The sequence below is a fragment of the Microtus oregoni genome, unplaced genomic scaffold (genome assembly GCF_018167655.1).
Source record: "Microtus oregoni isolate MIOR12 unplaced genomic scaffold, Mior012 000095F_ref0000231, whole genome shotgun sequence".
NCBI lineage: Eukaryota > Metazoa > Chordata > Mammalia > Rodentia > Cricetidae > Microtus > Microtus oregoni.
Window position 1 is genome coordinate 2,296,173 of NW_024544708.1, and position 15,797 is coordinate 2,311,969.

At 50.0% G+C, this 15,797-nt stretch overlaps 1 protein-coding gene across 5 annotated transcripts in view; it reads left to right on the plus strand.

Moving 5' to 3' along the window:
• The window catches only part of LOC121442783 (microtubule cross-linking factor 1-like), a 123,558-nt gene that overhangs the window by 71,985 nt on the left and 35,776 nt on the right, over positions 1–15,797 (plus strand). For 3 of the 5 annotated variants that reach the window (XM_041644394.1, XM_041644398.1, XM_041644396.1), the window contains 4 exons: positions 1,718–3,022; positions 4,079–4,234; positions 11,416–11,538; positions 14,543–14,773. In XM_041644394.1, the coding sequence (XP_041500328.1) occupies positions 1,718–3,022; positions 4,079–4,234; positions 11,416–11,538; positions 14,543–14,773 (1,815 nt within the window). The remainder of the gene's footprint in view (positions 1–1,717; positions 3,023–4,078; positions 4,235–11,415; positions 11,539–14,542; positions 14,774–15,797) is intronic. The other 2 variants (XM_041644395.1, XM_041644397.1) reach the window with 1 other exon arrangement.

Consider the following 15,797-nt stretch of genomic DNA (forward strand, 5'->3'; position numbering starts at 1 on the left):
GCAGCCAGTCAGCCATGGAGGGAGCACAGCAGCCAGTCAGCCATGGAAGACTGACTTGTTCTATCACATGGGTGACAGCCTGGGCATCAGCAAGGCTCAGAGCTGGTGTCAGAACTTCCTTCACGTGATGAGGGGGCCCTTGCAGACATCACCCCTGCCCCCGTCAATCTTTTGGAATTTATGAGGCCAATCAAGCAGGGCTGCTTTGTGAACGTCACTGTTCTATCTACTGAACACAAAGAATAAGAGTTTCTTAAGGCCAAGGTAGTACAGATTGCTTCAAGGCCTGGGACCCAGGCTGAAAAGGCAGTTGACTTTCTTAACCTCTGTCAGGCAAGGGCCACGAGCACCTGCCTTGGCAGCTCTCTGAATTCTCTGGAACTCTGCTGAGAACCACTTCCCAGGTTTGAAAACCCTTAGCTTCTCTTTCTTTGGTCTCTGTGTTTAATTTCCCATAGTTACAGCAATTAGAACAGAGGTCGGAAGAAAAGGCCCTGAAGTGGTTCTCGTTCACTCGTAGGTGTTCTCAGTGTCTGTGTGTGTTCTTACGTAGGACCTCAGCTTTCAACACTCTGTGATGCCCGCTGTCTCCCTGTTCTGTCCTCGTGTCCCTCCGGGGGACTTGAGGAAGGAGACATACAAGGGGGAGATGAATTACCCCAGTTCATGCACCTCAGCTAGTCCGTGGAGAAGCTCGGCCCCAGCTTCACACTTGTCCAACCTCCCTGTCCTGGTGGAAGATTCCAGTCAGACACACGAGAGGTTTATAGTGGCCGCAGGGTGGATGTATATAGTCCCGGAGTCCCACTAGCTCTGCCACGAGCTTGGGTGAGGGATTTTGATGATTTTTTTTTTTTTCTGGGTCCTGATGGTGAACTGTATTGGCTCTACAAAGTTACCAGGGGCCACCATGTTACTGACATATGTTGTACTTCATTTAACTTTCTCCTTCTTCACATATAACTTGTGTGGCTTTTTTTATTTTATTTATTTATTTATTTATTTTTAGTTTTTTCAAGACAGGGTTTCGTTATAGTTTTGGCACCTGTCCTGGAACTAGCTCTTTTTTTTTTTTAAATATTTATTGATTTATTATGTATACAATATTCTGTCTGTGTGTATGCGTGAAGGCCAGAAGAGGGCACCAGACCTCATCACAGATGGTTGTGAGCCACCATGTGGTTGCTGGGAATTGAACTCAGGACCTTTGGAAGAGCAGGCAATGCTCTTAACCTCTGAGCCATCTCTCCAGCCCCCTGGAACTAGCTCTTGTAGACCAGGCTGACCTCGAACTCACAGAGATCCACCTGCCTCCTGAATTCTGGGATTAAAGGCACGCGCCACCACCGCCCGGCTACTTGTATGGCTTTTATGTTCATGGTTCCCCCCCAGAACTATCAGTTCAGTTTCTTGACAAAACAGCAAATCATGGGTTTTCCCTGGGGCCTGATCTGCAAAGGCTCTGGGCTCATTGCTGCTTTGTCACGGCTCCTGTCTCTCCAGAAGACAACAGCACCAACAGGAAGAAGGACATTCGTGAATGCGTGTGTGCTTGCCTGTGTGCATGCATGCATGCATGCATGCGCGCCTCTGTGTGTGTGTGTGTGTGTGTGTGTGTGTGTGTGTGTGTGTGTGTTGGGGTTGAGGTGTGAGGGATCAGAAGACACGCGTTCAATACTTTCAGATAACCCTCCCTCGGGCTGTTCTTGCCTGGCAGGATGACAGCGCGGATCTGAAATGCCAGCTTCAGTTTGCCAAAGAGGAAGCCTCCCTCATGCGCAAGAAGATGGCCAAGCTAGGCCGGGAAAAGGACGAGTTGGAGCAGGAACTGCAGAAGTACAAGTCCCTCTACGGTGACGTGGACAGCCCCCTCCCCACAGGGGAGGCAGGTGGGCCCCCCAGTACCCGGGAAGCAGAGCTGAAGCTGCGGCTGAAGCTGGTGGAGGAGGAAGCCAACATCTTGGGCCGGAAGATCGTGGAACTGGAGGTGGAAAACCGTGGCCTCAAAGCAGAGATGGAGGACATGCGGGTTCAGCACGAGCGGGAGGGGACAGGCAGGGACCACATGCCAAGCATTCCTACCTCACCCTTCGGGGACTCGCCGGAGTCCTCCACGGAGCTCCGCAGGCACCTGCAGTTTGTGGAGGAAGAAGCCGAGCTGCTGAGGAGGTCCATATCCGAGATCGAGGACCACAATCGGCAGCTGACCCACGAGCTGAGCAAGCTCAAGTTTGAGCCTCACCAGGAGTCATCAGGGTGGCTCGGGGATGGTGTAGCTAAGGGTCCCGGGTCGAGCGTTCCCCTGCAGGAGGAGCTGAAGTCAGCCAGGCTGCAGATCGATGAGCTGAGCGGGAAGGTGCTGAAGCTGCAGTTTGAGAACCGGCTGCTGCTGTCCAACGTCCAGCGGTGCGACCTCGCTGCACACCTGGGGCTGCGTGCACCGAGTCCTCGAGACAGTGACGCGGATAGCGATGCCGGCAAGAAGGAGAGTGATGGGGAGGAGTGCCGCTTGCCGCAGCCAAAGCGAGAAGGCCCCGTCGGTGGCGAGAGTGACTCAGAGGACATCTGTGAGAAGACCTCAGGGTTTGGGAGTGGGAAGCCTTCAGAGGCGAGTGAGCCGTGCCCAGCAGAACTCTTCAGAGTCCGGGAGGACACCGAGTGCCTGGTGACCATAAAGCAGGAGGCCCAGCGGCTTGAGCGGACAGTGGAGCGCCTCATCGCCGACACAGACAATTTCATCCATGATTCAGGCCCACGGGGCAGGGGATTGGCCTCACCTGGGGTCCAAGGTGAAGGTGAGGGCAGCCAGAACGAGCCCCACTTGTTGGAGACCATCAACATGAAGATGAAGGCTTTCAGGAAGGAGCTGCAAGCCTTCCTGGAACAGATGACCCGGATGGTGGACGGTCTGTCGCCCTTATCCCACCTCACAGAGTCATCCAGCTTCCTCTCCACCGTGACTTCTGTGTCCCGGGACTCCCCCATCGGGACCCTGGGGAAGGAGCTGGGCCCAGACTTGCAGGTAAGGGGGCTTGCGACTTCGCCTCCCTGCTCGGTCTCGTTCTTCCTCCTTCTCGCTGGCATTGCTGCTCTGGTGCTCGCACTGCTCACGGCTGCTTGGTTTTGATTTCAGACCTGCATTGTACTAAAGCCTCGGCGTCAAACAAACCTCTCTTGGTTGGTTTCATTTTTTTTTTCCCTTCCTTTTAATTTTGTTTTGTAAGTTCCTTTTCGTCTCCTTGTTCCTTCCCCTGTTCACTTTTAATTGCACTGCGATTCCTGGTTTAGAGGGCCTTCTGTGACCAGGCTAAGCCCAGGGGAGGCGCTAGGGACCGATGCAGCCTTCCATTGTTCATTGTTCCCTCCTTGGTGTCTCAACCTAACCAGCCACCCTGACGAAGAAGCTCTGAGGAGTTTAAGACAAAGCACAATCCGGTCACAGTCAGGACACTTAGACTCAGTAACAAGCATCTGCCCCCCTCTGGGTTTATTGCCAGAGGGACCAGTGCAGTTCTGAGAAGTCTCAGACAACCCAGCCCCCACCTACTCCCTCTGGAAGATAACCCAGGATGGGGGAGAGGAGCTGGTTCTGAAAAGGCTGGTTTTGATGGAAAACCCCGCTGCCACTCGCTCCTGCCACCTTCCCTCGCCGCCCAGGGTGAGAGCCAAGGGGAGCAGCCCTGCAAGGACCCACTTTCCCAGGCTTCGCCTTGGGTGCATGGCCCAGCTGCCACCCTGGACTGTGGCTTTGGCTGCTCAGCAAGTAAGGAAGGCAGAGCCTCTTCCCTATGTCCTTCATGGGTAGTGTGCTTGTGTCCCCATTGCATGCGTCTCAGAACCTCTCCCTCCACCCCGCTTTCCGTGTTAGCGCATCCTTTCGCTCATGCTCTGTTTGTTTCAAGTGTTTTAAGTTGATCCTATTCATTCATGCTTTACTCTGGTAGTTTTTTTTTTCCCCATTGTCTGCCGACTTTTGTTTTTACCCCCCACTCCTTACCTTCCCCTTTGTCTTTCGTTCCTTTTTTTTTTTTTTAAATTCAAAACAAAATAAATCTCACCCTCTTCGTGCACTTAACAGTCCAAATTGAGAGACCAACTGGAGTGGCAGCTCAGTCAGGATCCAGGGGACGAGAGAGAGGGCCTGCGCCTCCGAGCCACTCGGGAACTGCACCGGCGTGCTGATGGGGATCCCGGGAGCCTTGGGCTGGGAGGACAGAGCTGTCTCGGCCTAGAGGTAAGTAAGCTGCTGGGTTCACTGAGTCTTCTTGCCTTCTGTCTCCCCCGCCCCCTTCTCATTGGGTGTCTCAATGTGAAATTTCCTACCCATGGCAATGCTCCGAGGTAATGTTAACAGGAGGATGTGGAACCCAGTAGAACCTTCTTGAATCAACATCTTTGCATTGAATAACTAGGGAGTGTATGTAGTTGTGTGTGGTTAACTTGTGTAACACGAGTTCTAATTGGTCTAGATGAAAAACTCAGAGTCAGCCGTAGGGGTGAAAGCTGAGGAACCAGAGAAGCAGAGTGGCCAGCCACTAGAGTTCTCTTACCTCTACCAATGCTCAGACCAAAAGGGTGGCCCTCTCCCTATGAATCCTTGGACTGCATCCGTCTCTGTGAATCTTTAGACTGCACCCGGCTCTATGAATTATTAGACTGCCTGAGCTCCTGGCTCTTCCCGCCTAATATTCCTCTTTCCACCCAGCCGTATCACTCCCCTATCCCTAGTGCTGGGATTAAAGGCCTGGGATCCCAAGTGCTGGGATTACCTTTGTGTGAGCTCTGTTTCTCTTTAAGATTTGATCTTGTGTAGCCCAGGGTGGCCTTGAACTTGAGTACTGGGCTTAAAGGTGTGTGCCCCCATTGCCTGGCCTCTAAGGCTAACTTGTGGCTTAGCTCTGCCCTCTGATTTTCAGGCAAGCTTTGTAATTGCATAAACAAAATATCACCACAGACTTGCAACTCTCCCGTCAGCTGGAGTGAAGGCTAACTGGAGTATGACCCCCCCCCACACACACACCAATAGATCCGTGGGTGCCTGGAGGTGTGATGAGACATATACCGCAGTGACAAATGAACATTTGGTGGCTTCCTGTCCCACAGCAGAGAAAGCAGGGATGGAAACCAGGCAGGGTCCTTCCTGGTTCGGAGAAAGCTCCTCAAGCTTCTCTCTTCAGTACTTCATTGCTTATGTTGTATGAGCTGCCCTCATGGTGGCTGGAAACATTCTTCCAGCCTGTGGGCAGGATCAGGGATGTTTTCTTTCTACCTGCAGTTTTCCTCAGGCTTCTCCGTTGCCATGGTAACCCAGGGTGCAGTGTCAAAGCTACCTGCACAGTTCCTGTCCTGTTGAAAGTGGACTACACGCCCATACAGAAGGGGGCTTCTGAGTCACCAGTAACTCCCAGGACAGAAAGGGCTGGGGAGGGCATCAGAGTGGGGTTGGACGTCTAGAGCAACAGGTTCCCCACCGGAAAAGGACCAGAACTTCTGAGGCATTGAAGATTCTGTATGTCTTCATCTCTGCGAAGCCTTTACCAATCAGCTCTGAGGCCTGGGAGCGGCTCCCATGTGTCAGGGCAGAAGGAAAAGTTCAGATGGTAATAGCCGAAAGCAAGCAAGCTCACCTGTGGAAAAGTTTGGCTGGGTAGGTTGGAAAAGGAGCCCATAGCTGGGCAAAGGGACACAGTGTCCTGAGGTAGGGGCTGCTTATGCCGCCACCAGAGGTAGTCACAGCCAGAAGAGACCAAACATCTTTGGTTTGGGGATCTGTTTGCCCCAACACACACACACACACACACACACACACACACACACACACACACACACACACCATGTGAGAGAATGCATCTCATCTTTACCCTCGTTGTGTGCATACACAGACAAACATACTCACTTATACACATGCGTGCACATACACATACATGTGAAAGAATGCATCGCATCATTACCCCTTTGGCTGGACACGTGAAGGCATGTGTATCATCTCAGAAGCATAGAAATCAGAAAGCGTTAAACATCCTGTGTAATCCCACTGCCCCTTGCTAACTTCAGATGCCAGGTCACCTGTGAAGGTGGTACCTAGGTTTAGGCCCCCGAGGGAATTACGTGTGGACTTCCGGGGGTGTGACAGGAAAAGGCCCCTCCTCTTGGAGAGCTGAGTATACACTGGTGCTAACTTACCAGAAGCAAGCAGGATCACGAAACACCTGTGGGGAGAGCCCGCGGGCGGGGGGGGGGGGGGGGCAGAGAGTGGCGGGGGTAAAGCAAACACAAGCACTTCCTTTTTGTCATGCTGGGGTTGAACCCAGGGCCTTGTGCACGCTAACCAGTTCCTCTACCATGAGCCACACCCTGGTCCCCGTGTAGACACTGGTTGGGAGTGAGGCCTGGCAGGCAGCTGGGGTGTGCCCTCATGGCAGTTGTCTCTGCCCCCTCTTGCATTGCCCTTTAAATAACCACAGAGTCTGTGCTCAGGCCAACTTGTACCCTTGTGTAAAACTCCTTGAGCTCTCTGTCCTTGGGTCTTAGAGGCAAGAGGGGTTGGGGACGCCGATGGGCAAGAACTCTGGCATTTAAATGGAAGTGTTTTTTAAGGGATAGGCTTCTCCAGCCCCATTCTTTGAGGCATCTTCTGTGGTTTTTGGACTTCGGAGTTCTGTTGTTTAGGCTGGGGGACAAAGGGCAAGTCGCTACTTTGGGAGATCGTTTTGTTGTTGTTTGGGTTATTTTTGTTTTTGCCCAGGTTTAAGCTGTGGTCACTACTAATAACACTAATGGCAGCATTGCTAACAGCGAGGAGGGAAAGGAAAGTTCACTCTATGCAGACAGCAAGCAGGCGTAATATAGATGGCCTGCTGTTGGCACGCCACACTTCACCAAACCTAGGACAGCGTGCTCTAAGGTAGAAGTCGGAACCCCTCTCACCTGCTAACTCCCTGATGCAAATGCACAGAAGTTAGCAGCCAGGAGAACTTACGGACAACCAGACTTAGAAAGATCGACATTCCTGTTGCCTGTTCACCCCAGGATGTACTGGCAGGAGGCTCCCTGTGGGCTCTGGGCTCCCCCCCGCTGACTTTGCCCCTGTGTTTCCCATTAAGCGTGCCAAGAGATTCGCTCGTATAGGAGCACGCATCGTATAGGACGTTTCACGTGGAATGTGCAGGGCACCTTAAAAATAGTGCTGAGTGAGACGTGGCCAAGCATGGGCACCGGTCGGGTTTCATACATCAATGAAACCAAGCCTGAGCCAGAGGATTGAGTTTCTGGGTCAGATCTCGCTCGCTCCTCCTCTTTATCCTGTAATCGCTGAAGCGCACAGCATCTGTGGTCCTTCAGGCCTCAGCTGTGAAATACCAGTCCCGGGAAAACTGCGCGGTGGGGTTCGTGCCAAGTATTTGTGCATGTGTGGACCTCATCTGCCAAGTCTGAAAAGTGGCCAGGACAAAACGGAATGCACCAGAAGTGAAGTCATGGTCCTGGAGTAGTTGCGGGGTTCCACCGTCTTCGCGGTTCCTGGGTGGTGGAGGGCCGCAGGGAAAAAGCATTCTCCCTTTGCTTATTGTGATAGCGATGCCATCTTGTTAAGCCCGGGGCTAATTTATAAGCAGCTTTATCTGGACCTGGTCAAAAAGTTAGCAGTGCGGGTGAGCCAGAGTGGATGGTGGGTGTCAGAATGCTGATGGGAGGGAGGTTTGATTTCAAGGTTAGTGTCTTGGCAGCCACAGAACAGGTAGGTTCTAGTGTTTAAATAGACTGACTTAATAGAAAAAAAAAATCAGGGTGATGTCATTTGTTGTTGTGCTCAAAATAGGTAAATGAGCACAGGGCAGTGTTTACATTCAAACCGTGGGGACTTGGTGATAAAGCATGTATTTTGCCACAGGAACTTTGTGTTGCGTGCCAATGTTCCCTCCATGTATGTGATTGTTTGCACTTGTGTGGCAGTAGAACCACTCTGGAAAGAATTTCCGACACGGCATGTTTGTGTTTGGTTCTTTGTAACACTGGAGTGACCGCAAGTGTTCTAGTACTTCACTAGCAAAAGGAAACTTGAAAGTGGGTGTGGTCTACACAGCCGGTCCGGGGTCCTCCGTAAGAAATTGTTGCCCCAGGTGAATACCCTCAGATGACCTCAAGGGCTCTCCCTGTGACCTTGCACTAGGGTGGCTCAAACAGAAAGGCCCGCTGTCAGTCAGGTGTTGCCGATGAATGAGGCTTAGCTCTTTATAATTATTTTAAATATTTACTAAGATTAAAACTAAAGTATATGAGTGAACATATCTGAACTGAACAACAAACTATCTCAACGCCTGAAACTTTCGAATATCCACATAACTCCATAAATAGAAAACTCCATACCATGCAGCATCACACACAGAATTATTAAAAAATGTATAAAATTGTGTTAAGACTTTGTATAAGGTGCATATAAAGCGTAAGTGAATTTTGTATTTAGTCTGGGTGCTGTTCCCAAGGTATCATATGATATACTTTTCATAACAGCGAACTTGATGAGAATGTCTGATTGTGTCTTAGCAACACAGCGCTTTGTCTGCTAAGACTCTGAAATCGAGAGTGTTCACATTTCAAACCCATAATGGGTAAACTAGAAAGTAAAGTTGGCAGGAAGCACCCAGGTCCCCTGAAACAACCCTGTAGAAATACCTGAGCTGCAGAATCTTCCCTGGTGTGACCCCAGTGCTGTAGGTGGTGCCCAGAATCGTAAATACCTGGATCCCCTGCAGAAAATGTGAGGCACAGCAGGGCTGGAGAGATGCCTCAGCAGTTCCGAGCACTTGCCCCTCTTCCAGAGAGCCAGAGTTTGCTTCCCAGCACCCACACCCAGCAGCTCTCAGGCAAGTATAATGCCGCTTCCAGAGGCTCTGGCACCCTCTTCTGGCCTCTGCAGGCACCTTCATATACAGGCGCACATAAATTCACACAAGCACATAAACAAAAATACATAATTTAAAAAAAAATATATATATATAATCTATTTCAATAGTGAGTTCTCAGGTATCTTCTAGAGCCAGAACTCACTCCAGTTGGACAGAGAGCAGTATCCGGCCTTTAGACGTGTGACTTTGGATAGTAGTTGCCAGGGGTGGTGACCCTTGACTTCAGTAGTTCCAAAGGAACAGGAGACACGGTGTTGATCCAGACCATTGGCAGAGAATGACAACAGTGAGCAGGAAAAACATTTGCCTACAGGTTGGTAGGTAGAAGTGAGGCAACAGGAACCTGTCTACCAGCACAGGTGTGGGACTGAGAGGAAAAAGAACTATGGCTGACCTTACCCAGGACCAAGATTTGAACTTAGGTTACCCATTTGTTCTAAGAGTCACCAAGGATTATGTCTAAAATGATGTCTTTGGCAAGCACAAGTCAACTTGTAATCACACCCACACTGCCAACTATGTTATATGCACAATCACTAAATAAATACCCACTGAGGATGAGCTCACAGTGCGGAACTTCAAACACACGGTTAGAAAAATGTCCACCATCTAGAGCAGGCAAATAAACCTGCAGCCACGTCCGTACAGACAGTCCGAACTAAACTGCATGGATTATATGAGGACAAAAATGACATGAACGTGGGAAGTGTGGGAAGAAGAGAAGGTGGGAGGGAATGGAGGAGAGCAGGTGGCAAATATGAACAAAATGCATCATATATACCTATAGGAAACAGACGAAGGGTTTTATTTATAAAGATACCAAACTTCAAAATGAAATAGAATACGAGGAAGTGAAAGAGTAGGAGTCTGCAGAGATCTTCAGATAACAAACGGGGTTATCAGATGGACAATAAACAGGGTGTTGAGCGCTGCTCCAGGCAGGCATAAGGGAAGAGTAAGTTGTTGTTACCCAAGTCGGCACATAGTTTAAAAGTAGTTAAGCCAGTAGCATTGAAGTTAGTCATCATGATAAATTCGAGGAAATCCCACAACACTGTCCAACAACTCACAGACCAGAGTAACTTTTCATGATCCCCATTCTTGAGTTTCTTAAAGTTGGATGAGTTTAAGTATTTAATGTTGGGGAGAACTCAGGGCCCCGCACTTGCTGGGCGAGTGCTTAGCCACTGAGTACACCCCCATCTTCTGTTTTTGGAGACAAGGTTTCACTATGGAACCCTGGCTATGCAAGAACTCTGCCTCCCAAGTGTTGGGATTAAAGGCACGCACTACCATGTCCAGTGAGTTTAAATCTTCTGGAACTCTAAAGTTTACTGCAAAGTTGTCAAACCCCCAGTGTCTAGCTTTCTCTGCCTTGGCGCTGCCTTTTGAGGTCTGTATTTTCTGTCCTTGGCGAGTGGTCTTCACCCAATGACAAGCCGAGTAACACCAACATCCAGAATAGTTTCCTCACTGAGAAGTAGAAGTTAGTTAAAGGCAGACAAAAGGAGCTAGAGAGATAACATGTTTTTATTATAACAGTCCACCCTAGGTCCAAGTTTTTAAAACCACCTACCCCAGCCAGGTGTAGTGGTATACTCCTTTGAGAGGCAGAAGAAGGATCTCTGTGAATTCAAGACCAGCCTGGAATATATACAGAGTTCAAGGACAGCCTGAACTACATAGCGACCCTGTCCTGTTTTCGCTTTTTAAATTATCTACCTTTAATTAGCACAAGCTAACTGGGTAAACATTTTGCTTAAATTTCAATGGTGCCTGAGATTTTAATAAACCGTTCTTTCAAAAGTCCTCACCAGTCTCTTTCATGGCCATTTGATTACAACGTGTAAGCTTTATCAATAAGAATAATAGTATAGCTCCCTTGACCTCTCCCTAGGTTGGAGTGCAGTAAGTATTAATGAGATCCTTGGGGTTCCTGGACACGGTGTGACACAGAAAGCCTTAAGAGCAGGTGTCTATCTTAGAAGGAGCCACACCCACTCTTGAGTGACCAGGGCCATGCTGTGGGATTAAAGGCACCCTTGGAAAAATCCCCAGTATAGTATGCAAGCCTATGGCCAGATTAGTCGGACCCCCTAGGAAGACCCCATTGGCTCAGGGATGTGAATCCCAGAGGCTGAGTGTGTGATAGTGGCCAAGTTGGACTGAGATGTCATCACCAAGTCCTACTTGAATGTTACGAACCACCTAGAAGCCCCTGTGGGTAGCAGAGAGCCTTCTTGTACACCCTGGCTTTTTACCACAGCTAGTTTATGGTTGTCTCATCTCCCTTGTAAAGAAAGATACAGGGAAGTTCAGAGAGCCACTGGGCCCAGAGCAGCAGGGCTCCCCTGTGAGAACCCCTGGGGGGGGGGGTTGGTGGTCACTCCACTGCTGCAGCCGCCGAGCTGTGTTCCCTGTGTGTGTCACCTCGTCCGGATGTGTGTCCTGCGTCACCACCTGAGGCAGAGTTCTCTCTTCCACTAAACCCTTCCTTTATCCTGCCAATCAGCTCAGGGGCTCCCCCGTTTTACCCGAGCAGAGTGTGTCGCTAGAAGAGCTACAGGGTCAGCTCGCCCAGGCGGCCAGACTGCATCAAGAGGAGACAGAGACATACACAAACAAGATCCGTAAGGTAAATATTTCATGAGGATCCCCAGCACATCCGCTCCCAGTGCCTCGGGAGCAATGCCACGATGCCTCCTAAAATAATGCTGTCTGTCTGTTGCATGCAGGTGCCAAGACCCACAGGCGTATAGACAGGTCATTCGGTGGAGAGGCTCCCTCTTATATGCACCAGTGCAAACTGTCCACCTAGGTACTCTGCAGCACTTGTTTCAGTAATGTTGACTCCCCTAAGCCACGGAGAAGCCATGCTAGGACAGTCCAGAGATGCCTGGAGCCACAGAGAGTACCAAAGCTCTCACGGGCTGTTTATTCCTGTATTGTTAACTTGTAGATCATGCACCGTAGGGATGAACAGGGATAACTAAACCATTATAACAATATCGTGCAGTAAACATTTAAGACGGATGAATCAACTATTTGGGGGAATTTCCTAGTTAATATTTTTGGACTGCAATTAGCCCACCGATGACAAACTACAGAAAACAAGACCTTGGATAGGGAGAAATGTGGTTTCAGGAAAATCTCCAGGTGGGCAGTGATGCCCACCAGTAAACTAACACGAAACAAGGGCTTTAAATGAGACTAGTCCGTGTGTCTGTCACCGTGAAGGGAGCTGTCCAATAGAAACACCGACTAACCCTAGTGTCGCCTTCAAAAACCAGCTACTAATTGAGCTATGACCTGATTAGCTTGTAGTTATTTTTAAAATTACGTATTACAAACTAATTATCCCTTTTATCCACTAGGGGCTTCCCAGATCCAGGTGCTCCTGCCCTGGGCCTCCAAGAACACTGCCCTGCCACCTTGCATCTCATTAAGTTGTGAACTGTATCTAGATGCAGAATTGCCACGGTTGTTCTCCCCTGTGCTCATTCTTAGAAGAGAGCCGTAGCTTCGAAAGGAAGCAAAGCAGAGCCCTTGGCATCGAGTAATGTACCTTGATGCTCCAAAAACACATATGCTATGCAAAATGAGTCATTCGGTACATCCAAGGTTTGTTTTGGCTGGGAATGTGTGCTGTGGGCATATACCTCCATGGCGATTGGACCGAGAGGCTCTAAGCGGGTCATGGGCTGATTAAGGGAGCGTCTGCTCTACCCTGCAGCTTAGAATGTGCAGAGTTGGATGCCAGACTCTTCGGTGTCTCCTCCTGTGTCTTCCCCAGCTGCACACTCCTTTCGGAACAGTTCCTGTAGAAGTAAAGCTTCGCATATCATCACCAAAGGGTTACATAAGAGGGACATCTACCCCCCACCCCCCATGCACATATATGCACTCACATGCAGCCGTTTTCATGGCCTCAAAAATGCTTTGAGAAGTGAGGTCATCACTGGAGACGCTGGTGACACAGTAGCGGAGTCCCATTGTGGGCTTATGATAAAGGAGTAGGTTGGAAAGCCTTCAAGGGAGGAGGCGTTCTCTTTTAGGTGTTAGAAAGGGAAAGGACAGAGGACAAAAGGCCAGGCTCTGAGCTCTTCAGGCCCTCAGTGAACACTCAAAAGAAAGCAGATGGGAAAGTATGGACGGAGGTCCTCAGGTCGCCTAGGGTCTGGACAGGTGCTGCCAGGAGTCAGTTGAGCGCCTCAGAGCCCAGCTCCCTGAACCTTGACCTTTCCTCAGCAGCGGGGAAGTAGTTACCATTGTCTTCGCAGCCACTGAGGTGATCAGTCGGGGACAGAGCAGTGAGGAGCTGCAGAGCTGGGTTGCCAGTGCACCAGGCTGTCTCCCACTCTGTGCCGTCACGACCTTCTGGGCATAACCAGCATGGCCACTCCGAGGACTGTTGAGCGGGTGTTTCCTCTTCCAGCTCGAAATCCAGTGTAGAACAGATGCTAGGTCCCTGCATAGCCATGTGGACCTTCTCAAGGGTATCAGCCCTCATTTAGCACACCGGCCGTATTGCTGTCTCCACCAGGCAGCTGTAGTTGTAATCCTGTGGTTCTTGAGGATTAATCTAGTACCTTATGAGGATAAGCACACTTCCTTAGCTTTTGGTCTAAGCATTAAGTCGGAAGGTAGTGGTAGGGCTGCCATTCTGACCCTCATTTTGCTCTGATTCAGAAGCCGTTGGTTTCCTGTATCACTTCCACAACAATAAAGGTTATCCCTGCGTCTTTATCTGGACAGTAAGATTTTATTTGCACCTTTTGCTTAGTACTGACACAGGAATTGCTTCCTGCTTAGAAGAGCTCCGTATGGATATTTAAAAAAAGAAAATTAAAAAAACCTTAGCCAGGTGTGGTGGCATATGTCTGTGGTTCAAGTGTTATAGCTACGTTTTAGGGTGAAGCGTGAGATTTGCTTTCAACCCAAGAGAGCAGTCTGAGGGCCGTAGTGAGACCCCGTCTAAGAAAAGAAAAAGCAGAGGAACTTAATGCAGAGATGGAGATGGGTAATTCTTGAGTGAAGTTTTTGTTTCCCTGAGTGGGGAACACATTTAATGAGCACGCTAAAGTCTGGAAACCTGTCATCACGTTTGCCCAGTGGTGTACGCAGTTGAGTCCTGCGTGCTCAGGACGAGTTCTTTCTGAGACACCCACTCTAATTCTGCAGCGCATAGTGGCCCTGCCGCTGTCTCAGTGTTCTCTACCAGGGCTCAAGAGGAGCCAGAAACCTCAGGAAGAGGTGGGTTTCTTATTCTTCCCTGCTATAGTAATGAGCCCTTGTGTGCCAAGCACAGGCATAGAGGAGAGATGGGGTCTCCTTAAATGGCATCTGAGTCCATCGCAAGCCGTACATCCAAATAGCATTTTTCCTGGTCGGGGGTTGGAGATAATCTAAAAGCGTGGAGAGAGGCTGACAGTGAAGATGGTTACAGAGCCTTCCTTTGAAATAGCACCTGCTTCCAAATCACACAATTCATGGTTTTGTACATCCGGGTGTCACTGGTGTTTCACGTCCCCTGTGTACCACTGAGGTTGCACAGAGGCTGCTCTTGAGAACCTTGGTCAGGCTGGGGTGGCGCGTTGGCGCAGCCTCTCGTCACAGCTGCTTCTTGATTCTGTTTCAAGATGGAGGAGGACCACCTCTACGCCTTGCGGTGGAAAGAGCTGGAGATGCACAGCCTGGCCCTGCAGAACACCCTTCACAAGCGAACCTGGAGCGACGAGAAGAATCGGCTGCAGCAAGAGCTCCGGTCCTTGAAGCAGAACATTTTCCTTTTCTATGTCAAGCTCAGGTGGCTGCTGAAACACTGGCGCCAAGGGAAGCAGATGGAGGAAGGAGGAGAGGATTTCGCGGAGGTAGGGCCGCCCGCCCGCCCGCCCGCCCGCGCAGCCCGCTTAATTTGCATCTGCTTTATTCTGGACACGCCCACACCACTGTCTCACCCATTGTGTCTTCTCGTTTTTTTACTTATCTTTTGCTATCAATCCAAGCCATGGAAACCGGGTCCTATCCAGGCAGGCATGAAAAACGACCAAGTGTTGGACTTGGACTTGGTCTTTGATTCCCCTCTGGAATAGTTTTGCTCATATCCCCTTTGCTGTGGGTGGATATAAATCTTTAAAGGCTAAATAGTCATCACCCCGAGGTCTTCACTGTCTCATTTGAACTCAGTGGTTTATAAAAGCAGGTGCACAAATGTGTCCCGCCCATTCCCCCAGCTTTGTAAGGCTCCCTTCTGGGCCTCACCTGGGTCCCTTTGTCACCTCTGACATTTGTATATGTTGACCCCTTGTGTCTCAATTCCTAGATTTAGAGAGCAGGGTTTGTTGCTTTCTATTTCGTTTTGTTTGTTTGGTATACGAGTGTCTTGCCTGCCTGTATGTCTTGTGCACCATGTGTGTGGCTGGTACCCGGGGCCTGCAGAACCCAGAAGGGAGTGTAAGATCTGCCTGGATCTGGAGTTATAGGTGATTGTGAGCTGTCATGTGGGTGCTGGGAACTCAACCCAAGTCCCTCTCTGTGCAAGAGCTGCCAGTCTTCTTAGCCCCTGAGCCTCCTGCCCCTTAGGTTTTTGTTTTTGAAACAGGATCTTTCTGTGTGGTGTAGGCTGGCTTTGAACAGAAGTTCTTATACCTCAGCCTCCAGACTGCTGCGATTGCAGTTGTGGGTCACTGACCAACCCTTTACAGCACAAGTCAGACTGCCTCGTGGCCTTGCATGTCCTGTCCCCAGTCTTGTTCTCTGTCAAAGTACAGTGACACACAGCACGGGCGTCCAGTGCAGCCACACTAGCTGCTAACCCAGCTGCTCCTGCATTGTGAGCAGTTGGAGCCCCTGAGCTGCTGAAGCCTTTTGCCTGTTTTTAACTCTAGTGAACAC